The sequence below is a fragment of the Taudactylus pleione genome, unplaced genomic scaffold (assembly GCF_031769625.1).
Source record: "Taudactylus pleione unplaced genomic scaffold, aTauple2 ptg000202l, whole genome shotgun sequence".
Lineage (NCBI taxonomy): Eukaryota > Metazoa > Chordata > Amphibia > Anura > Myobatrachidae > Taudactylus > Taudactylus pleione.
Window position 1 is genome coordinate 11,594,321 of NW_028284604.1, and position 25,507 is coordinate 11,619,827.

General features: G+C 45.0%; 1 protein-coding gene across 1 annotated transcript in view; it reads left to right on the forward strand.

Annotated features, from left to right (window-relative positions):
* AP3S1 (adaptor related protein complex 3 subunit sigma 1) overlaps nt 1–16,194 on the forward strand; it is a 73,647-nt gene extending 57,453 nt beyond the window's left edge. Inside the window, exon 6 of the mRNA XM_088477728.1 lies at nt 14,952–16,194. Coding sequence (XP_088333854.1) covers nt 14,952–15,080 — 129 coding nt within the window. The 3' untranslated portion in view covers nt 15,081–16,194. The remainder of the gene's footprint in view (nt 1–14,951) is intronic.
* Nucleotides 16,195–25,507: the final 9,313 nt, after the last annotated feature.

Here is a 25,507-nt window from a genome sequence, read left to right on the forward strand (position 1 = left end):
CCTTTTACCTTAATCACCAGTAATGTCCTTCATTCAGGAAACATCTCCTCCGCCTTGTTATAGTTCCTCATTCTTCACTGAGTTATAGTACAATATGTTCATACCTTTATAAACCGTTCTATTACGTTAGCACTAATGCAGACAATTACCCATCTGAGCAAGATGACAAACTCATAAACATTTAATATTTTAAAATTACTGCTGTTTATACGGGATCGGTATGAATGACCGCCGTACCTATGTCCAGCGGTTTGTTCAAATCCCGACATCGGAGGCCCGGCACCACTGAAAATCCCGATCAGTAAGTACACTAACCTAACCTTCTCCAACCCCCTAACCCTCCCTTAGGAGTGCCTAACCCGACAGTGGCTGTATGGAAGCGCCCCCACCCCCCCCCCCCTTGTTGGCAATGCTGTGATTCGCGGGTGCATGAGTAGGGGCGGGGCTTTATGCAGTGAAGTGCCTGCCCCATCAGAAGGTTGATGGGCTGCCTACTGCAGTTGCAAGAGGTTAGTGTGTGAGCTCCCTTCCTCCATCTCTCTCCCCCCTCTGTCCCCTCCTCCCTCTCCCTTCCTCTGTCTCTCCCTCTATTTCCCTCTTTGTCTCCCTCCCCCCTCTCCTTCCCTTTCTCCCTGTCCCTCCCTCTCTCTCTTCCTTCTCTCCCCCCTCCCTGTCCCTTCCCCCACACTCTATTTAAACTGTATATATACAGTATATCACTATCTTTATCTATAAATATGTATATATCTCAATTTATCTATAGATAGAGATCTACCCTTCAACATGACCCCTCCCATCAGGTACAAAACGCTCTGCTCCTGGATTTCCCACCTAATTTATTATTGCAGTCACCTGTATTGAACTAGTTAACTGATGAGACAGGTGTTTCACCACAGGTGGCTGCAATCATAAATTAAGAGGGAAGTCCAGGAGCAGAGCATTTTGTACCTAATGGAATGGGTTATGTTGGAGTGTCTGTATATATCCCTCCACTCTAAATCCTGCGTTTTACTCTGGTAGTGGCCCCACAATCCTTAATCTGGCCCTGGTGGTGGCTAAATTTTTAATTTAGGGTGCTCCTAACTAGAGTTTAACCATTTTGACACAGCTAAACCTGGTCTAATAGGGTGGTAAGATGTTGATAATGGGCACCTATTAATTATTGCCGCCCCCACTGTTTTGAGTTCTCATTATAAGGTGTCAAATCTAGAAAGGTTGCATCTTTCCAGCTGCAATAAACAGTTAAAAACATTTTGTGCAAGCGCTCCTGAAGCTGGAAAAGTGTTTGCGTGATACCACTCGTACATTTAGGTATTTTGTATCCAGGATGTTCAATGTGGCATAAATGGTGATTATTACAGCATCATAGTCCGAGCTATGTGTAGGACATGCTCGTTTTTATATACGTTCTGTTTACCCTTGCTGTTCATTGCTACAACAGTACAATTATTACTGTAGGATCACTGTTCTTCTGAATAATGTGATTATGGACTATGATGCCCAAATCAAAAACACCAGCTTATCCATTGACCATTGGATGTCTCCACCTTATCTAAAGCCTTTTACGAGATGTAAAATAATCTATAAGTTAAATGCTTATTCATATTTAACATGTAGCTAAAGGGTAATGCCACAATTAATTCTTACATAATATTTTGCCTGATTTAACATCCTTATGTTGGATAACATAATGTACTGATATCCTGCTTTAAATAGGCAGTTGAAAGACTCACTCGGGGCTTTTCACAATAACCGACACTCCTTAGCAACTGCTGTAAGCAAGGACGGTTTCCATCATTACAGATGTTTCTAAGGAATATAAATTATTCAAAATAGCAGCAAAATCCTTGCCTGAGTCTTCAACTAATGATTTATGGTAGATGTCCAGTGTAAAGTATCAAGGGATATTCCAGTAAGTTTTGGTGCTGTGCAAAATCAACTTAAGTAGTGTGGGTAATATATAATCTTTTTGAGTTGAAGTTCCTTTAAATGATAACTAAAAGGAGGAATCTATGTTTTTCCTAATTTAAGTTTAGGAAGACTTGTGTGGATTGAGAACACCAAGCTTGCTTGTGTAGGTTTATTAAGTTATGTAGATGTTTGCAGTATTTATAAAATGGTACAAAAACAGCTAAAGGTAATTAAGTTACTGGTGTACTTGATCCTCATGAATTATTTTAGAGAAATAATTAGAAGAGATCGGTTAGAACAGCATCTGAATACTGCCTACGTTATCTTAAGAGAACATCTATACACTTCACTGTTATAAGTTGGCTCCATAGAATAACATGAGGACTTTATGCCAAAGAATAGAATCGTATAACATTCAAGAAACTCAAATGGCCGTAACTGTACAAGATCTGGCATTTCATGTTGTGTCCAAATTGTGACATTTGGTAAGCTGAAGAGTCTCTCTAGGGAGTCTTTTTAGTTGGCCCCGGATACACATACCTAGGTCTGTATTGGGAAAATGATCATGCACTGTACGTAATAAAATATGCTGTCTCACCATCCAATCAGTGACTGCATTGTGGTTTTGCAGTTGAATGTTTCATGTGTCCTTAGATACAGTACTTCCTGACTGCTATTAGACTATCTATGTCCTGTCAAAATCCACTGTATTCAGACCGGTTGTGGAAAATTGCAGCTGCGAGGTGATTTTGGTGCTGCAGAAAACCAACTGCACCTGTGTGCCAGTGAAAACCTATTTTTGCCTTATTCTTTAATGCAGAGGTTCCTAAACTCATTCCTCGAAGCACCTGAATAGTCGAGATTTTAAGGATATCCATGCTTGATCACAGGTGACTTAATCAGTACCTCAGCCAATTTGATTTAACCACCGGTGCTCAACCATGGCCATCTCTAAAACCTGAGCTGTCGGTGTGCCTTGAGGACCACGTTTGGGAACCTCTGCTTTAATGTCAAATAGAAAAATCGTAAGAATGTAAATAAAATCTAAAATAAAAATGTCTGTGGAGCATACCCAACTTCTTTGTCATCACGACAGTTTACACTTATTCTGTGTGGCTCACAAATATTTAGCATAAATGTTATGCACTTGTGTAGCAGTCGTAATTATATCATGCATGCACCCACCCAATATTTGTCTGCCGCCACCACCCACTCCAAGCCCTATCTCGCCTCACTCACAATCTTAGAATTGTTGTACTTGTGTTAGAAGGAGTATGTGATCTTCTATGTAAAACCTTGGATAAAGTGTACACATTTCTTATCACGAAGTCCTATCTGTCCTCTCAGAAAAAAAAATATATATATAACACTTGTTTTATTACAGTAAAAGCACAAGTATTTTCCATTTAAACTAGGCATGCCAAACAAGTGACAATTTCATGGTTGCCGTGTGTTAAAATAAAAAATGCATTATAAACAGTTAAAAATTAATAATGTGTTTTTAGGTGGAGTTAGCCTGTGATAAATCCACGTTGCATAAATGAGCACTCCAGACACATGCTAACGCTCTAAGCATTCACTTTCTAAAATTGCCAAAATACTATTCAATGTTTATCAGATGTTGTTATTACTTTGTAATCCCTTGCGTTTTTATTGCAAAATAATTTCATGTTTGTACTTATGAAAATAATTGCCAAATTCCAAGAAATAATTACGGAACCAGTGGTATGAGATTACACATTTTTTTAACTAAGATTTCTTCCATTTTTGCACTTCTTGGAGCACTGACTATAGATTAAAGGGTGATAATGTAATGAATGCTGATTAGTTAACTTAAGGGACAAGTTTTTGCAGTTCTTTTTCAATGCTATATCCATTTTGTATGAAATATTTTCAGAGGATGTTCCCAAAATATTAGGCACTGAAATGGTTTTAAAAACTGAACCATCTGCTCTTCAAATCTTCATTATTCTGGTGAAACATCTGTCCTTGAAGAACCAGGCCAACCTCTGGATTCCTGCATGTTCTTTCCCTGGATCTAAAGCCAAGTCTCATGTTTGTCTTGTTTTTTTTTTCTTAGTTTTCTCAGAAAGCATGGAATGGAATTCCTAATGGCTCCCATTATTTACTATTGTACTACTGTATGCCAATGTACTAAAGGAAACCTATTACCCCTGCTAGGAGAAATTTATAGACTGAGTCACTCGTGTATTGGCAAAATTGATATTTTATATATACATGTATTCTTCAATTTAATTAAAACATTTGTCCTTTATGGAGTCTCCCTGCTGAAATCACCACCACTTTGTATTGTTTCCAGTGATGTTGGTGTTTGCCTCATAGTGACATTGATCTGGCAGAAATACAGAGCTTTCCCCATTCTCTTCATGCTGTTTTCATATGATTTATGATGGTTTCCCTTCAGTGCTATTTTAGGTGTTTTGTCACTGTTATATTTTAAATACACGTCTACTAATACACAATGCAGGCAGCCATTTTTGGCTGAACCAATATTTGAGAGTGCAATCTATTGCCTCACTAGAATTCAGCGGCTTGTGAATCTTTGCGGCAAATTGCATCAGCGATTCCCTGTTTCTAGTGAATTCTTAGGTTGCTTTCTCATACGTATATATGCTGTGTGTAGTATATATGCTGTGTGTAGTATATATGCTGTGTGTAGGAGACTGGTGCGCATTACGGACTAAGCTTACTGAAATGCATGTTGGAAAAAGCAGTACTCACTTAATTCCCTCTCTCGCCTATTCTGCTGCTGTTTATTAATGATTTTCAATACATAATAGCAAAAATGTAATTTTTTTTATGCTTCTAGTATTTTGCTCATCACTTAAGAGGTTTGAGAATAAAAGAAAAGAAGCTGGAGTTAAATTTCCCATTTTCCAATATGCAAACTTTAGTAATGTAGTCCCATGGATTTAATTTGCTAACTTTTACAATGTTCCCTGAGGAAGGACGGTCTGTAAATGTTCATATAAACTCTTCTCTCTTGCAGAATTTTATCTTTCAGTCTCCCAGGCAGGACAGGTAGACCCAGGTACTGCTGCCGTAATATAATTGATGTTCTGAGAAAGGCAAAGCAAAATGATGTCCAGGACATTATATTTAGGCCAGACTGACCCTAAACGTAAACAAGTGCCAGCCACACGGCCGTTATTAGTGCTGATCTAATTTAATTTTTGTTAACTAATGCTTTACTAGATTTTGCAGCATTTCATGCTTTGTGTTTTTGTTCATCACTATGCCGTAGTTTGTTTTTTATTTTTTTTTGGTCATATAGCATTAGTAGAAAACAGATCTACTAAATGTTCTTTGATTGTGCCTCAAGTTTTTTGATTGATTATTACTACTTTTATACAAGAGGAACAGATTCTGTGGACCAAGTTATTACGTGCATTGACACCTCTTTAAAGTATGGTATTAGTTGGGTACATATCCCTTTGCGCACAGAGGATCACATGGAGCAGTTGAGTTTGCTATTAAAGCTAATGCATTAGTGGAATGTACAGCCCAATGTACCGCTTTTTGCGGGGGGGGGGGGTTCATCTAAAGCATGATCACGTTTGTTTAGCTAACAAAAGGCTTCTGTCAAATACTGTGAAGAGTTGCTGGTGTGATGTAGCCCTATGTACATACTTTAAAAGTTTGAAGCGAAGTACTGGTTTCCCTCGTAAATAGTATTTAGTGTAATCAGACTAGCTATGAAATTGGCATTATTTTAAATAAGTGAATATACCAATGTGTGTGGTTTTATTAGATCAAATGGTAATGATTATATAAACTAGTTGATATGTTTGTTTGTGTAAGCTAAGCAATATAGTTTGAAAAGACTAAGCCTTTTTTCTAAAGTTTAAATGGCCACCACTTTTAGACCTGCCGTTTCTGATCTGTTATACAAAGGCTTGTCACGTACTAATGCTGTTTTTGTAAGCCGTTAAAATAATTCATAAATGTGTATATGTGAAGTATTAGCAGGATTTTATATGTTGTTGAACTTACAGAGAGTAATCCATTGTTATCAAAGATCCTGCCAGCTGATAGAATGACTGATTTTGGCGTTCAAGAAGTAACTTAATGTGGATGTACTTACAGTTATCAATGGGATACCTGTTTACATTATGTCTGTGGCATGGCATTAGCTGAAATTGTATGATTTGTGTCTACTTTCATTGTCCTGGTAATTTTCAGTATACTTACAGAAAAATCAAAAAAGCTGAGAAGTTTTGATATTCACTGTATAAATTGGGAGCCTTTGAAAACCATTTTGGATCTGTTACATTTTTTATATTACATGCCCAACCAAAGGTATAAACACCAAAAAAGAGATGAAAAGATATATATACTTAAAGCACCCAGTTCAGTTTCAGATAATTTTTTTCATTCATCAGGACTGAAAATGACACAGTACACAGAACACCCCTTTAATCCAACAAAGCATAACAGCCTGAAAAAGTGAAAATATCTTAATTTCTTACATCTCCCTTATTCAGTTGCAGTTTTTTACATTTGCAACACAGTTTAATGTCATTAATTATAAAGTATTTTAAGTGTAGATTTTACGAACACATGGAGAGGCAGACATTTTGTGCCCACTGCTTCAGTGTTCTCAGTTGTTCCAAGAGAATGAATGGTCGGCACTGTTTTTATATTGGTTCAGTCTACAAAATGGCCGACATCTGCTTGTGTAGGTGATGAGTCCACTAAATGTCCTAAGCTTAATAAACACAACAGAAAGGAAGTGTAAGGTGGTTTATGAATTATTTTATAGAGGCCTGAGGCTGATAGTAAGATATTCGGACACTGAATAACATGCTTGTAGTTATTTTATATATTTTATATATTTTTTTTCAATATTTAATTTTAATTATTTTGTGGATCTGGCATATGAATTTGATCTAGTAAATGATCATCAATTTACATTACTATTCCTGTGATTCCATGGCCTGAATTGAATCAAATGTCTGTACAAGTCTTTAGTTTGGCCTCATTTTGATATACTTGCAGACTTCATTTTGTTTTCTTTCTCTGGTTCTTTTAATTTGTTTGAATCATTGAGGTTTTACCTTGTGAATCTGCTCCCATCCTGTCACCCTCTCCCCATTGCATCCTAGCTTCATGAGCCCATTAATACTGCAGTAGCTCATATGTATTGTGTAGAATCTAGATTGATCTGTGACCCCCTTATAGTTCTCTATTGCGTAACCCAAATTGTGATAGAATTGGTTGACAAGAGACTTTGATGTTTTTTATCTGACGGCTGGCTACCTTGAGCTCTCACTTCTGCTGATGTTTCACCATAATAAAAAATATTTTCTTTTAAAAATCAATGGGAATTTCTGTATCATTCAAATGGGTCTCAAGTGAAAGTTCATTTATACAAATGTATTTTGTACACCGCATTTTGTGTATAAATTGGCAAGTAACGTTAATAGATATGCTGATCCGTGTGTATCATGATAAAACCTCATATAAGGCATCTATGCCAATATGTATGTTTCATCTCAGGCAAAATAAAATCTTGCTTGGAAAATAGGCATTCCCAATGTGGTTATACTACTAATCAAGTGCGTCCAAAAGCTAAATAAAAATACCAAATGAGACAAATACTTGCATGTAACATGCTTTGCTTTTGTGGTGCAGTTTTCTTTTATTAACACCACTTGTCAAATTTCAGCACGTGATGCAGGTCAACACACATGTTAAACGCAGTGATTTGAGAAGTGTTTCAATATAAATTTCCACATGCATGTGGCTTCAAGATCATTCCCTGTTATCACACATTTCTACTTCAGGGTCCATAGGGGGTCCACAGGGTTGACCTTGGGATATAGCTGGATCAGGATCCATGGGCACCACACAGTTAAGCTTTTAGCTCCCAGGATGCACTTGGGTCCTCCTCTATATCCCGCCCCCGAGCCACAGGCACCTCAGTGTAAGCCGGAGTCGGTCACCGCGCAGGGGGGCTGCAGGAGCAGCCCCCAGAAGCTTTTTATTTTCTAATAGATTTTATTTATTTTAGTTTCTCTTTTTACTACAGACGGCAGCGAAGGGCTGTCTGTACAGACGCCCACGCTGCCGCTCTGATCCCCGACTGGCGCCGCGACGCCAGTACTGATCTGGGGATCGCGGCGGGAGGACAGAGTCCGTACTAGCCGGACTCTGTTTACCTCCCAGGACTGCTGCCGGAGTCGCCGGGGATTCAGGTAAGCCGCGCGTCGCTGGCTAGCGGCGGCGCGCGGAATACCTTAAATGCAGTCCTTTAGCCTCCGGTCCTGGGGACAGACCGGAGGCTGCTGGCAGTGGCGGCGGGCCCCCCCCCCATAACCCGTGGGACCACTAGACCACCAGGGATAACCGGCAAGCGGGAAGCCAGCATCCCTGGGGTTATGGCCAGCCAGGGGAGGAAGCCTTCCCTGTTCAGCGGCTCCTCCCCTCAGCTCAGCGCGCTTTTCAGCCTGCATGTCTAGTGTCCCTGAGCTGCAGTTCACTCGGCCACTCCTCCTCTGAGGTCTCTGGTGGCCATTTTTTTTTTTTTCTACATGTGGCAGCGCAGATCCCTCAGGGAGCACGCGGACCGGTCCCCCTGTGTACCTCTCCCCTGTTAGGACGGCGTACACAGCACTATAGCCCTCCCAGACACTGAATCTGGGCGGTTGAGTGTAGTGTAAAGGTGCAGTGAGTATATCTTCCTGCATGGTATGTGACTTTTGCTAGTGCTGCTGTCTGTATTTTTCTCTTATTACTGTCAGCTTATATCTATCTCTTTCCTTCTTCCTTAGCCCTACAGGTGTGGAGGAGGGGCTTTTCTACTAACCTCACATATATAAATCAAGTATTTGTGAGGTCTGTCACATACAGTTGTGTGCTACACAGTGCCATATTCAGGACTGTTGTTCAGCACACAGGGAAGTGCAGTTCTTTTTTCCTCTATTGCCATATATATTTTGTCTGTACATTATATTTGGTCATGTCTGTGGGTGAAGTTGAGCACTCCGGGACTCCAGTGTTGTTTTCCTGCAGGCGCTGCTCTGCGGGATCACATAGGGAAGAGGCATCTCTGGATGGCCTTTATGAGCGGTGTCAGTTGACTCCTGGTCAATCCAGACCCCCTATGACACAGGAGCCACCATGGGCTATGTTTTCACAGGTGCTGGTGTCTCTGGCGGACCGCCTTGCGGCTCCGTCTGCTGTCCCTACGAGGACTCTGTCCCAGCCTACCATTTCCCATTACCAGTGTACCCCGCAATTATTGCAGAGTTCCTCTGGGTCACAGACTGTGGACCCTTATTCAGGATTGCCTATCTATTTTCAGGCCACTCCTGCTACACAACAGTCTGTGGTGCCTTTCCAGACCAATGTGGCAGCTCCTCCACCATGGGTGGACGTGCTCTCCAGTTCAGTCCAGAGTCTGGCAGCTGCATCTTCGACTTTTCAGTCGATGCTGCACAATGACAGGTCGCAGGGGCGTCTAAGCGTGCACATAAGTTGCATGCGGCGCAGATTTCGGACACTGAGGGGTCCTCAGATGAGGGTGATGTCCAGGACGACTCCGATTCGTACACCTCGGCTCAGGAGTTGGAATCTCGGTCGTCTATTAATGTACGAGCTCTGGTTAGGGCGGTGCGTGCCATTCTCCTAATAGAGGATGAGGCACCTGATCCTAAGTAGAAATTCCCTAGTTTAAAAAAAAAAAAAAAAAAAACTAAGGTGACTTCGGCGGTATTCCCCCTATCTGATCAATTAACGGATCATATGGCGGTGGCTTGGCAGACACCCAGTAAGAGATTTGTGCCTCAAAAGAGGTTGGCTTCCAATTATCCATTCCCGGAGGCGCATTGTAGGAAGTGGGTAGCTCCACCGGCGGTGGATTCCCATGTCACACGCCTTATTAGGAGTGCTACGCTGCCAATACCGTCAGTTTCCTCGTTAAAAGGATCCCACGGACAGAAAGGTTGAGGCTTGCCTTAAGTCTATTTATTCCCTCTCGGGAGCAATTGCTCGCCCGTCCATGGCCATTTCCTGGGTGGCTAAGGCCATTGAGGGTTGGGCCAATGCCTTAGGGGACACTTTTCCTGAGGATACTCAGGAAGTCCAGAGGGCATTACTAGGACAGATGAGTGATGCGGCTTCTTATATTGGAGAAGCTTCCTTGGACGCTAGTCTGCTAACCTCTAGGGTGTCGGCTGCGGCTGTGCATGCCCGCCGCTCCTTATGGCTGAGGTCCTGGAGAGCAGACGCTGATTCAAACAAGGGCCTGGAGGCCTTACCTTTTAATGGGGAATCACATTTTGGTCCACACTTGGATAGGATCGTGGATAGACTGGCTAGGTCCAAGAAACAAGCTTAGAGTGCCAGGCGTCCCTCTTCCAAACAGGAAGATAAGCCTTCCGCCTGATGGGACGGGCCTCCCTCTGGGGGATCCCAGAGGGGAGGCCGACTTCTTCAATTCGCCCAGAGCTGGTTCGATACCACCACCGATGCCTGGGTGCGAGAAGTGGTCTCCCAGGGGTACGCTCCGTGTCTTTTCGGCGCAGACCGCCTCACCAGTTTTTCTGCACGAGTCCTTCTCAGGACATAGCCAAGGCTATGCTGATCAGGGAGGCTATAGACTCCTTGCTGACTGCAGGGGTCATTGTACCTGTTCCACAATCTCAGCATGGGATGGGGTACTATTCTGCTGTTTCTGGTACAGAAACCCAATGGCTCCCATCGACCCGTTCTAAATTTAAAGCTCTGAACAGGTTTCTCAGGATTCCCAGGTTCAGAATGGAAACCTTGTGTTCCATAATTCTGGCTATGGAACCAGGGGATTACATGGTCTCCCTGGATATCCAGGACGCTTACCTCCATGTGCCGATAGCAACGTCACATCAGAGGTGTCTGCGATTCGCTCTGTTGCACCGTCACTACCAGTTCCGGGCTCTCCACAGCGCCGAGGGTGTTCACCAAGGTGATGGCAGTTATGGCTGCCCACCTTCGGAACCAGGGGGTACGGTTGTTAGCGTATCTGGACGACCTCCTATTGCTGGCAAGCTCTCCGGAGGTTCTGCTGCAACATCTCCAACTGACGGTGGCTTGTCTGCAGATGCACGGGTGGTTAATAAATTGGAGGAAGTCATCCCTGATCCCATCTCAGCAGATGGTCCATCTGGGGGCCCTCCTAGACTCTCATCAGCAGCGGATCTTTCTAACTCCAGAAAGGTATCTTCCCTACAGTTGCGGATACGCAGTTGCCTGGATTGTGCCAGTCTTTCTGTACACTCGGCAATGAGAGTGCTGGGTTCCATGGTGTCGGCATTCGACATGGTGGAATTTGCCCAGTTTCACTCCAGGCCTCTGCAGAGGCTGATTCTAGCAAACTGGAATGGGTTGCCTCACCGGATCCGGTCACAGACGCTGGTGCTATCTCCGGATGTACGACAGTCCCTGAATTGGTGGCTTTAAACAGCTCACCTCCTCGAGGTTCACCCCTTTTGGATCCCGGACTGGGTTCGGCTCACGACAGATGCCAGTCTTCGGGGTTGGGGGGCGGTGACAGGCTCCTTGTCACTTCAGGGTCATTGGACAGCGGAGGAAGCGGCTCTCCCCATCAATGTTCTGGAACTAAGAGCCGTGTACAGGGCTCTGCAGTCGGCCGGCACCACTCTTCACGGAAGGGCAGTGCAAGTGCAGTCAGACAACGCCACCACGGTGGCGTACATCAATCACCAGGGAGGAACTCGCAGCCGGGCTGCGATGGCAGAAGTGTCTCACATCCTAACCTGGGCGGAGTGCCACTTTCCAGCGATCTCGGCAGTCTTCATTCCCGGAATCCTCAATTGGGAGGCAGACTTCCTCAGCCGTTACGACGTGCATCCAGGGGAATGGTCGCTTCATCCAGAGGTATTCCAACTACTCATGGACAAGTAGGGACTGCCGGAGATGGACTTGATGGCCTCTCGTCACAATCACAAGTTGCCCGTGTACAGGTCAAGGACAAGGGACGACGGCGCCAGTCTGGTGGACGCTCTGTAGGTCAATTGGACGTTTCAGCTGGCATATCTGTTTCCTCCGATATCCCTTCTGCCTTGGGTCCTGCGCAAGTTCTAGCAGGACGGAGGCACTCTGGTACTGGTGGCCCCAGCGTGGCCAAGACGTCCGTGGTACTCCAACCTACAGAGTCTGTCCATCGACGTTCCGTACCTTCCTCCTCAGCGGCAGGACTTGTTGTCTCAGGGGCCCTACCTTTACCCGGATCTGGGTCGTCTGTCTTTGACGGCGTGGCTCTTGAGACGGCCGTCTTAAGGTCCCGGGGCTTTTCTAGTTCCGTTATTTCTACCATGCTGAGGGCACGCAAGCCTGCTTCTGCAAGGATTTACCATAGAGTGTGGCACACGTACTTTCAGTGGTGTGAGTCCAGAAACTTATGATCCTCAGGTATTCAGAGTTTCAAGGATTCTGGCTTTTCTTCAGTCGGGTTTGGACTTAGGTTTACGCCTTTCCTCTCTGAAGGTGCACGTGTCTGCTTTATCGGTTTGGTACCAACGTAGAATTGCTATGTTACCGGACGTACAGACTTTTTTTCCAGGGTGTTCTCAGGATTCAGCCACCCTTTGTGCCTCCGGTGGCACCGTGGGATTTGGCGGTGGTTCTTTGCAAGGTCCTCCCTTTGAGCCTCTTGAGTCAGTTGACCTCAAATGGTTAACGCTTAAAACTGTGTTTCTCCTGGCTATTGCTTCAGCAAGGAGGGTTTCCGAGTTGGGGGCACTTTCATGTAGTCCCCCCTTCTTAATTATTTTCTCCAGGACAGAGCAGTGCTTCGCACTCGTCCTGAGTGTTTACCTAAGGTTGTCTCTAAGTTCCATATCAATCAGGAACTGGTGGTCCCAGCCTTTCAGTCCCCTGATCTTACAGCAGGGGAGACTTCGTTGGACATTGTCCGTGCTCTCAGAGTTTATGTTGATCGGACTGCTTCTGTTCGAAAGTCCGACTCCTTGTTTGTCCTCTTTGGTTTTCATAAGAGGGGTTGGCCTGCCAACAACCAGACTTTGGCCCATTGGTTTTGTTCTGTTATTAGGGAGGCTTCGATACGAGAGCATTTACCTGTTCCAGCCTCTGTTAAGGCTCATTCCACTCGTTCTGTGGGCCCTTCTTGGGCTGCTAAACGTGGTGCCTCAGCTGTTCAGCTGTGTAAGGAAGCCACTTGGTCTTCGGTTCAAACGTTTCTAAGATTTTATGCGTTTGACACCTTTGCCTCTCAGGATGCATCCTTCGGGCGCAGGATTCTCCTTTCTGCACAGGAGCGTCCCCGCCCTTAGTTGAACTGCTTTGGGACATCCCCAAGGTCAACCCAGTGACCCCCTATGGACCCTGAAGTAGAAAACAAGAGATATGGTAAGAACTTACCTTTGTTATCTCTGTTTCTACGAAGTCAATAGGGTCCACAGGGCGCCCGCCCTGACGCACCTGGCTTCTAATGGGCTGTGTTGCTGGTCACCGGTATTTCCGTCTCCTTTTTCTGTGAGTATGGTTTCTTGTGTGTTCCAGTCTTCCTTCTCTCTGTTACATATTCTCCTCCGGCCTAGGCTGCTTACCAACTGAGGTGCCTGTGGCTCGGGGGCGGGATTTAGAGGAGGACCCAAGTGCATCCTGGGAGCTAAAAGCTTAACTGTGTGGTGCCCATGGATCCTGATCCAGCTATATCCCAAGGTCAACCCTGTGGACCCTATGGACTTCGTAGAAACAGAGATAACAAAGGTAAGTTCTTACCATATCTCTTGTTTTAAACAAAAGTAGATTAAATGTTTGTTTAGGCTAAATGTGCACAGAATTGTAATGCAGTCTGTGTTGCATTTTGCCATGCGATTTAAAAAAAAATAACGCCATTGTGTACATAGCCTAAAGGTGGGCACAGACCTGAAAGATAGATCTGCAGATATATCTTTAGATGTTGGTCGTTCATACACACTGAACGGTCATCATCTATCCATCAGCCGCAGGTCCCGCTGGCAGCGGGGCCACCCCCCTCCCTGCGGCTGCCTTTGAGTGTGTACGGGTGTCTGCAGACCGCCCGTACACACTTGCCGATGGACAGATATTTTTGGAGACATAACTGTCCTATCGGCTGTGCAGCACAGGCAATGCAATATGTCTGTGAATGAGGCGGTTCACAGACATATCATCTGTACACACTGCCCGACGGCCAGCAGATATATTGGCCAGTGTATACCCAACATAAGTCAAAGCTGTGGAAAAAATGTTGCTCTACAAGGTTTGTTGTACATCCACATTTAACCGTACCTTGCAACATTGGGGAAATTAGTATTTATTTATTTTGGTCACTGTATTTAATTTGTATTGTAGGCCCTTTCCTTGCAGAACTATTACAGGTAAACAGGTACAGTGTATGTGTTAACATACTTAACTCAGAGTGTGTTTTATATTTCATTGTTCTAGTTACTATTATGTACTGCTTCTTGCAGTCTACTTGATGGTGCTAAATATTTTTGCAATTGCTATATTGCATTCACAATTGGTAGTATTACAGAAGTCTGCTGACTGTTGGCTCATGCATTTCTCATTTGGTATAGATGTGGGTAGGTTGGCCTCACGGTCATAAACTTACATAATTTTTGTCTAATAAAAACAAAGTACATATAATATGAAAATGTTTATCCCTTCAAGAACAAAGGCATTCCGTATGGAGTGTTCTCACTTGTACTACACTACAGTAATATGCTTAGTAAATTATCACTTGTGGCCTGGGGAATCAAAAAGGTTTGAAGTTGAAAATTAGTATAACCTACCTTAGCTGGTAGACAATGTACCTTAGAGCACCTCCCATAAGCCTCCTCATAATCATGTTAATGTTCAAATGTCATGCATCTGTCTTTGTACCCTGTCTAATCCTTCATTCATATTAATCCATTTCATGCAATCCAGGAGACCCCATGCAACTTCTGTGACCTTTAATTCAGTAAACTGTGTCCATTGTCTCTGTCTCCAGAAAATGACTTTAATATTTTTCTCTTTTATTCTATACACAGGCTGGATTAGCAGGCGCTCCAGCGCGGGCTGTGTCTGCCGTAAAGAACATGAACCTTCCTGAAATCCCAAGAAACATTAATATTGGTGATATCAGTATAAAAGTGCCAAATTTGCCTTCTTTTAAATAGCATTCCTCTTCCCTTTATCTGAAGCTCCAATAAGTTTACCAAATAAAAAATATATAAACAAACAAAAAAAAAAAAATCTAAGTGAAGGAACTGCTGGGATGGTATGTGCCAAGCTGAATTATTTAAGCTAGCGTTACCCTTTACATAAAAATGCTGGAATTAAAAAAAAAAAAACTGCTGGCTGAAATGTTCTCAATCAACATACCAACTCCTAGTTAAGGCATGGTACTATGTCTAGGCTGCTGCATTGTCCAGAGAAAGTATTTAGCAGAACCCCATAATTTCTTTGAATATTCAGTGTTACCTTCTGGGACAAAACACAGCATCACTGTGCCTCATTGCGAATTATGGGCCAAGTGATGCCAGTCTTTCCTCTCAAGACCCCCGCTCTTCTACTCTGACCAAATGAGGCTCTATAGCACATGTGCTAACCCGCTTGCATACTCAGAAGAGCAATGTTGATGGTAGAGGTCTTTGGAGGGAAGACCAGTATTGCCATGTCCACCTCACCTCAGAGCTAGTAGTGGCTGCACCCCCCCCCCACACACACACACACACACAATACCCCCCGGCAGTGACGGTGGTTACACAATTGGTATCTTTTTGTACTTTCCTAGAGTGCATTCGTTGCCTGAATACAGTGGACGCAGGGATTTTGTGGGCTGAACCAATATTCCTGAGAATCGTTAGTGTGTTGTGTCTCGGTGATATTATTTCCTAGAGAACTGATAGCCTGAATACTGGTTTAGCCAACAAAATGTCCATCTCCACTATCTAAAGGTCATCATAATAATGTAATTTTATAATTAATCCACTGAAGTTCATTCCTATATGTTCCTTGTGGGACCTATTTATGTAAATTACGGTATTTTGTAGACTGCATAGACGCATCACAATTCAACTACTTTCAATGCATTTCAGAGTAAAATAACTAGTAGGGGTTGTGTTTTGAGGGAAAAATGTCGATTCCGGAAGTGGTGTAATTATTTTTGTTTTTTTTCCTTTTGATCTTGACTTAGAAAAATAACTATTTTAACACTGTAATGAAAATGCTGAAGTTTAATGTCATGGTCTCGTGTTAGATGTGCTGTAAAATAAATCTTTTATGAATGTGGGTGGTACTTGTGTTAATTTTGCAAGCCAGCTGAAACTGAAGTGATATGTAAAAATGTTCAGTATTTGTAAGTATATGGTTGTTTTAATTATAATGCATGTTTAAATAACTTGCATTGAAAATGAGTGTAAAGGAAACATCAGGTACATAAAAACCTTCTTACATAAAAGTAAGTTACATCATGAGACGACTTACATTTTACTTTTTGTGTTTTATTTCCATTGGTCTCCAATTTTCTGTATCCTAATATTTCTTAATTTTTAGTTTCATAGTATTATTTAGGCAACACATTCACTAGATCTTTCTGACCAGATGCTGAGCTTTTTAAGTGTGGCTAAATCCTGTACCAATCTAATTGTACACCGCTAAATATTGTGCAGAATCGGCCCTGTCAGTGTACATACAGTCAGGTGCATAAATATTGGGACATTGACAGAATTTTCATATTTTTGCCTCTATTCAGCACCACAATGGCTTTGAAATGAAACAAACAAGATGTGTTTTAACTGCAGACTTTCAGATTTAATTTGAGGGTAATTAAATCCAACTCAGGTGACCGGTGTAGGAATTACAACGGTTTCTATATGTGCCTCCCACTTTTTAAAGGGCCAAAAGTAATGGGAATATCAATTGAAAAGCTATTTCATGGACAGGTGCGGGCTATTCCCTCGTAATTTCATTATCAATTAAGCAGGTAAAAGGTCTGGAGTTGATTCTAGGTGTGACATTTGCATTTGGAATCAGCTGCTGTCGACTCTCAATATGAGATCCAAAGAGCTGTCACTATCAGTGAAGCAAGCCATCATTAGGCTGAAAAATCAAAACACACCCATCAAAGAGATAGCAAAAACATTAGGTGTGGCCAAATCAACTGTTTGGAACAATCTTAAAAAGAAAGAACGCACCTGAGAGCTCAGCAACACCAAAAGACCCGGAAGACCACGGAAAACAACTGTGGGGGATGACAGAAGAATTATTTCCCTGGTGAAGAAAAACCCCTTCACAACAGTTGGCCAAATCAAGAACACTCTCCAGGAGGTAGGTGCATATGTGTCAAAGTCAACAGTCAAGAGAAGACTTCACAAGAGTGACTATAGAGGGTTCACCACAAGACCAGATTAGAGTTTGCCAAACAACATCTAAAAAAGCCATTACAGTTCTGGAACAACATCCTATGGACAGATGAGACAAAGATCAACTTGTACCAGAGTGATGAGAAGAGTATGGAGAAGGAAAAGAACTTCTCATGATCCAAAACATACCACCTCATCAGTGAAGCATGGTGATGGTAGTGTCATGGTGTGGGCATGTATGGCTGCCAATGGAACTGGTTCCCTTGTATTTATTGATGATGTGACTGCTGACAAAAGCAGCAGAATTAATTCTGAAGTGTTTTGGGCAATATTATATGCTCATATTCAGGCAAATGCTTCAGAACTCATTGGACGGCGCTTCACAGTGCAGATGGACAATGACCCGAAGCATACTGCAAAAGCAACCAAAGAGTTTTTTAAGGCTAAAAAGTGGAATGTTATGCAACGGCCAAGTCAATCCCCTGACCTGAATCCGATTGAGCATGCATTTCACTTGATGAAGACAAAACTGAGGGGAAAATGCCCCAAGAACAAGCAGGAACTGAAGACATTTGCAGAAGAGGCCTGGCAGAGCATCACCAGGGATGAAACCCAGCATCTGGTGATGTCTATGCGTTAAAGACTTCAGGCTGTAATTGCCTGCAAAGGATTTGCAACAAAGTATTAAAAAGTGAAAGTTAGATTTAGGATTGTTTAGTTTGTCCCATTACTTTTGGCCCCTTAAAAAGTGGTAGGCACATATAGAAACCGTTGTAATTCCAACACCGTTCACCTGATTTGGATGTAATTACCCTCAAATTAAATCTGAAAGTCTGCAGTTAAAGCACATCTTGTTTGTTTCATTTCAAAGCCATTGTGGTGGTGAATAGAGGCCAAAATATGACAATTCTGTCAATGTCCCAATATTTATGCACCTGACTGTATAATATACATAGAGACATGCACCCACCGCCCTGATCACGGTCCTACTTCCAGCTTCTATTTTATATGGTTTTAAGGCAGTCTCAGATTGTTATATAGTGTTTTGGGTGAGTGAAAGAAATTTCATTTTATTAAGAAGAAGAAAAAAAACTGTTGGTCAAACAATGGCCTATCCTTTCTACAGTTTAAGATTGTGACCTTGAGCCAGTTCCCATAGTATGTAAACCATCTTGATACGAGTTAGTCTGGTGTTATTCTGGAAACATTCATTCTATTTTTGTCTCCAAGAAGCAAAAAGTTTTCATTCCCTAAGTTTTTTTTTTTTTTTTTTAACTTATTTTTTCTTCGCGTCACACAAGCAGGTTTCACATTCTCAATTTCAAAATAATAACAGCGCTTATCATAATATATTGTCATTGGGATTCTGCCTGGTGTCGGCACAAAGTCGCCGATATATCCAGACCTCCGGCATCTCGATTGTAAGTAGCAAGAGAAGGGTAGGTTTAGGGTGCAGGTACTTGCCGGTCGTTGTTGGTATTTTAACCCCGTTGGTATTCTGACCGACGGCATCCTGTACCCAACCCCTTTAATCAAATTGATGCCCCAGAAGGCAGTGCTCCTTAGTAGGCATTCTAGTTTACCAATGGCAATAATGCTCCAAAAAGAATTGTGTATAACCACACCTCCTCACTGATCGCAGTGGGTGGAGCATGCGCTGTGCAATGTACATACAGTAAAAGAAAATAACTAACTTGTTTTGCACTGCAGTGTATTTTCTACTTCAGAGTCCATAGGGTATCCACAGGATACCTTGGGGTATAGGTGATGACGTCAGGCATTGGGCACCATAGAGTTAAGTTTTCAGCCTCCCAGGATGCACTAGGGTCCCCCTCCTATACCCCGCTCCCGAGCTAAGGCATCTCAGTTTTGTTGGTGCCCGGCTCGGAGTCGGATGCACCTGTTTAGAGGGGGGCTAAGGATAGCCCCTGAAGTTTTCTACAAGGCAGCTGTGGCTGCACATCTGGAAGTACAGCATGGACAGTCATTCTTGACGTCCATGCTGTCTTCCCTACACCCCCGCCGGTACCAGAACGCAGGTACTGATCCGGGGATACTGGTAGGCATCTGGGGTCACAGCTAGCGGTGACCCCAGATGTTTGGGACCATGGACGGATTTAAGGGGGACAGCAGGTAAGCAGCGGGGTCCCGCGGTGGGTCCCCGCTGGAACATAGTCCAGAGTCCCCAGGCAGGGGGCTCCCTGGGGACTGGCTGCAGTGTGGAGCCAGGTTACAGACCTGCGCATCCACTACCTCCCTGGGACAGCGGACTGCAGCTGAGTGGTAGCGCTGCGGCATCCCAGGGGTTAATTGCATGCCAGGGGAACGTGCCTTCCCTGTACACAGCCCTCTCTGCACCTGCCGATTGGCACTGTGGCAGCGCTCCTCCCACAGGCCGGCCGCCTCTCTGCTCCTCAGTGGCCATCTTTATGGAAGCATGGTGAACGCTGCTGGAAGCTACTGATCGGTGGCATCGTGGTCTGGGTCCCCCGGCATACCTCTCCGTTGGAACAGGTCTGTGTATGCAGCGCTGTGTCCTACCAGGCCCTGTGTCTGCGTAGTTGAGGATCAGCGCTGATAGTGCAGGGATTGATTTCTTTGCATTGTATGTGACTGCTGCTAGCATCTGCTGCCTGTACTTTCACTTTCTACTGTCAGCCTTTTCACTGTCCCTGCTCTTCTTCTGCTAAAGCCTTTGCGGTGCGGTGATTGCAGGGCGGTTTTCTCACTATACTAACGCGTATCAGTGAGAGGGGTCACATACTTGCCATCATGTCTGAGAGTGATTTTCCTCTCCAGCTTCTGTGTACTACGTCTAAGGTACCTATAGCGGAGGGGGAGGGTAGCGCGGAGGGGCTATGTCGGCAGTGTTTTTTTTATTGACACGGCCAATTACTGTCACTGCTCCGGTACAGGAACCCCCTGGGCTTGTTTCGCTAAAGCGCTTACAACCGTAGTGGGCCAGTTAGCTCCGCAACCTGCGTTCCCTCAGATGGGATTGTCCCAGCAGTCAGTGGTGTCGTCACCCATGCAGGGGTTCCCAAGACAACTGATGGTACCCCACAGTCTCCCTATTTCATCTCCTCAGGTCTCTCAGGAGCCTGCGTGGGTTAATTCTCTGACAAGTTCTGTGCAGCATTTGTCAGATGTGTTACAAGGGGAGTCCGTGTTGCGGCCTCACAAGCGGCCGGTGGCGTCTCTGTCCACTCCTTATGAGGATGACGAGGGGCGACCAATGATGGGGAGATTCTGGATCTGTCGGACCAAGAACCTCTCCGTACTAAAGAGTCGGACGCTAAGTCTAAGGTTTATATACCTGGCCTTATTTGTGCAGTCCGCACAGCTTTAGTTATTGAGGATGATGAACCTCCGGTATCAAAATCCAAATATGCCTTTTTCAAAGATGTTAAGGGTGACGCCACAGTGTTTCCTCTTTCGGGTCAATTGGTGGACGACTTAGAGGAAGCGTGGAAACATCCTGGCAGACGGTATCAGCCTCAAAAACGTTTAGCAGTGGCTATTTTGCTAAGTGGGAATCCCCGCCACAGGTGGATTCTCATGTGACACGCCTGGTCCGAAGTGCCACGTTGCCCATGCCCTCCATGTTCTCCTTAAAGGATGCCACGGACCGTAAGGTGGAAATCTGCCTGAAGTCCATTTATTCCCTTGCGGGGGGGGGGGGGGGCAGCCAGGCCGGCTATGGCCATTTGTTGGGTAGCCAGAGCTATGGAGCGCTGGGCTGATAGTTTGGAGGTGTCTTTCGATTCCGACTGTTCGGCTGAACAGACCGAGTTGATAGGCAATCTCCGGGATTCAGCCACTTACATTAATGAAGTGGCTTTAGATATCAGTACCCTGACTTCTCGGGTTTCTTCGTCAGCTGTGGCGGCTCGTCGCGCCTTATGGTTGCGATCTTGGAAGGCTGACGCTGATTCCAAAAAGGGTTTGGAAGCTTTGCCTTTTAATGGAGAAGTCCTATTTGTTCCGGATCTGGACAAAATTGTAGCCACGCTGGCGGCAGCCAAATCGGCATGTCTCCCGTCTGCTGCAGTTCTTTCCAGTTCAGGAACGTCGTCCTTTCGGCTTACAGGGCCCAGGGTAGGCCTAAAGCACAGTTCTTTCCCTGACCGGCTGACCCCAAGAAATCGGCCAAGCCCCGGAAGTAGGCCTGGTGTACCAGACGTCCGGCCTCTAAGTCCGATGACAAACCTGCGGCCTGACGGTCCGGGCCTCCCTTTGGGGGATCCCAGAGTGGGAGGCCGCCTGCTACGGTTCGCCCAGTGTTGGTCGGTGACCACGACAGACAGTTGGGTTCAAGAGGTGGTTTCTCATGGGTATGCCCTCTCCTTTCGGCACAGGCCCCCATCCCGATTCTTCACCACAGGTCTTCCATCAGACCGGAACAAAGCCTCGGAACTGCAGAAGGTTTTGCACACTATGCTCCAGGCTGGAGTTATAGTGCCTGTTCCTTTCTCCCAGAAGGGCCTGGGTTTCTATTCCAATCTGTTTTTGGTGCAGAAACCCAATGGGTCGTACCGTCCGATCCTCAACCTCAAAGTACTCAACAAGTCCTTGCGGGTGCCGAGATTTCGGATGGAGACCCCACGGTCCATCATTCTGGCGCTGGAACCTGGGGATTACATGGTGTTGTTGGACATACAGGACGCTTATCTGCATGTCCCTATTCTTTCGCGCCATCAACAGTTCCTCAGGTTTGCAATCCGCAACGATCACTTCCAGTTCCGGGCGTTAACCTTTTGGCCTGGCGACAGCACCACGTGTGTTCACCAAGGTTATGGCGATCATGGAGGCTTCCCTGCAGCTGAAGGGAGTCCGAATGTTGCCGTACCTAGACGACCTTCTGTTGGTGGCAGGATCTCCGGAGCTCCTTCTACACCATTTGGATCTGACGATTGCAGTACTGCAACTGCACGGCTGGTTGATAAACTGGCAAAAGTCCACCCTGATCCCGTCTTAGAGGATGCTGCACTTTGGAGCCTTGTTGGACTCCAGTCAGCAGAGGATCTTTGTGACGGGGGAAAATATCTCTGCCTTGCAGTTGAGGGTGCGCAGTTGTCTGCAGAGTCGCCGTGTGTCTCTTCACTCGGCAATGAGGTTACTGGGCTCCATGGTGTCCGTATTCAACATGGTGGAATATGCCCAGTTTCACTTAGACCTCTGCAGCAATTGATCCTGTCCAAATGGAATGGACTGCCTCAGAGTCTCAAGTCCCAGACGATGGTGCTCACTCCGGAGGTTCACCTTTCCCTTGCCTGGTGGTTGCAGACATCCTGTCTCAACAAGGGTCGTCCGTTTTGGGTGGCGAACTGTGTCCTATTGATGACGGACGCCAGTCTTCGGGGCTGGGGAGCGGTCTCTGGTCCACACTTGTTCCAGGGCAGAAAAGGAGCTTCCGATAAACATCTTGGAACTCCGCGCCGTTTTCAATGCTCTCCAGCAGGCCCATCGGGTTCTCCACGGTCATCCCGTGCAGGTCCAGTCGGACAATGCCACCACCGTGGCCTACATAAATCGCGCAATCTTCCGGCCATTTCAGCGGTATTCATCCCGGGAGTCCTCAACTGGGAGGCCGACTTTCTCAGTCGCCAGGACGTTCATCCGGGGGAATGGTCTCTGCACCAGGACGTCTTTCAACTTCTGGTGGACAGGTGGGGTCTTCCAGAGATCGACCTCGTGGCGTCACGGCACAACAACAAGTTGCCGGTGTACGGGTCTCGCACAAGAGACGAAAAGGCGTCCGTCCAGTGGACGTTCCGGTTTGCCCATCTCTTTCCTCCATTTTCCCTTCTTCCACGGGTAATCCGGAAATTCAAACAGGAAGGAGGGACGCTCCTGTTGATAGCTCCCGCGTGGCCCAGATGGCACTGTTTCTCAGACCTTCAGGGTCTGTCCGTGGACATCCCTCTGCGGTTGCCGCTACGACCGGACCTACTGTCACAGGGTCCTTGTCTTCACCCGGACCTGACTCAGCTGTCTTTGACGGCGTGGCTTTTGAGACGGCCATGTTAAGGTCCAGGGGGTTTTCCAGCTCTGTAGTACGCACTATGCTGAGAGCTCGGAAACCGTCTTCTGCAAGAATATACCATCGTGTGTGGCATACGTTCTTCCAGTGGTGTCGACCGAGAGGTTATGCACCTCGGGAGTTCCGTATGTCTAGAGTGCTAGCCTTCCTACAGGCGGGACTAGACCATGGGCTTCGCCTTGCTTCTTTGAAGGTGCAGGTGTCTGCTCTGTCTGGTTCCATTGTAGGATTGCTACAATCCCTGATGTGCGCAAATTTATGCAAGGTCTTCTAAGAATTCAGCCGCCATTTGTTCCACCGGTGGCGCCTTGGGATTTAGCTGTGGTCCTGAGGGCTCTCCAGGGACCGCCGTTTGAACCACTGGGCTTAGTGGATCTTAAATGGCTGACAGCTAAAACTATTTTCCTTCTGGCCATCGCTTCAGCCAGACGTGTTTCTGATATAGGGGCTCTCTTGTAGACCTCCTTTCTTGATTTTTCATGGGAACAGGGCTGTGTTGCGCACTCGTCCTGATTTTCTTCCCAAAGTTGTTTCCCGTTTTCATATCAACGAGGAAATCGTTGTGCCGGCTTTTAACTCGCCTGACCTGTCGGTGGGTGAGGCCACTTTGGACGTTGTGCGGGCCTTAAGGATTTATGTTGACCGCACTTCTTCGTTTAGGAAGTCGGACGCCTTGTTTGTCCTTTATGGCTTCCGTAAAATGGGTTGGCCTGCTTCAAAGCAAACTTTTGCAGCTTGGATCCGTATGGCCATTTCAGAAGCTTATCTTCATGAAGGCCTGCTGGTTCCATCCTCTGTGAGGGCTCATTCCACTAGGTCTGTTGGTCCTTCGTGGGCAGCTCGACGTGGTGTCTCTGCAGTCCAGATCTGCAAGGCTGCCACGTGGTCCTTGTTCCATACTTTTGTGAGGTGTTACGCGTTTGACACCTTTGCCTCTCAGGATGCTTCCTTCGGGTGGCGGATTCTTATTTCAGCACAGGAGTGTTCCCACCTTTGAAGGATACTGCTTTGGGACATCCCCAAGGTATCCTGTGGATACCTTATGAACCCTGAAGTTAGAAAATATGAGATATGGTAAGAACTTACCTTTGTTATCTCTCTTTCTACGAAGTCCATAGGACTCCCGCCCTGTCGCACCTGTGCTGCAGATGGGCTTTACTCTGGTCACTGGTTTTTCCGTCTCCCTCTGGTGAGAATGTGATTCTTGTATGTGTCCAGATCTTTCTTCTCTCTCTTCCTTCTCCTCCGGCCTATGGCTTGGTATGTAACTGAGATGCCTTGGCTCGGGGGCGGGGTATAGGAGGGGGACTCTAGTGCATCCTGGGAGGCTGAAAACTTAACTCTATGGTGCCCGATGCCTGACTACATCACCTATACCCCAAGGTATCCTGTGGAACCCTATGGACTTCGTAGAAATAGAGATAACAAGGGTAAGTTCTTACCATATCTCATATTATTTGAGCACATTATTTGTTCCAAGTAGCAACAAAATCTATTGTATCTAAACCGAGCTGAGAATGAACTTCAAAAGGTCACCACAGCCATGGACCTACTATATATTCCACGTCCAGAAATTCTATACATCCATGTAATTTCTGCAGTGCTCCCGATGTCTGTACCTTGGTGACGACCTTCAATACGGTATACAAGTTAGTCTAGTGAATTCTATACATTTCATATTTCTATCCAGTCACATAGACCTTCTTCATTCTAAGACCGCTTCAATGAATTCTGTTCATTTTACAATTGAACAACTGAACATGCTTCAGAATTGTATATCTTCAGTCTATTTGCAAGTAAATATATCAAGAATATTTGCTAAATCTAATGCTGGGCATACACTCTACAATTAGCTGTCAGATATCTATCCATACTGGCTGGCTGGAATGAAAATCTGGTAATGTATGGGAGCCAGTGACAATCGACCATATGGTCTTAAACACTGGAAAATTGTCAAAAATTATTGGTTAAATTCATTTGATTTAACCAATTTTTCTGGATGACCATATTTGTCTGTTTTTCAGTGTTAAAGACCAAATGGTTGATTGTTATTGGCTCCCATACATTGCCAGATTTTCATTCCATCCAGCCAGATTTGACATATAATTGTACAGTTTATGCCCAGCATATTAGGCTTTTAATAGATCTCTCCATATAGAAAACACTTTGAGCAATCTAAAAAGAGAGACCACAGGGT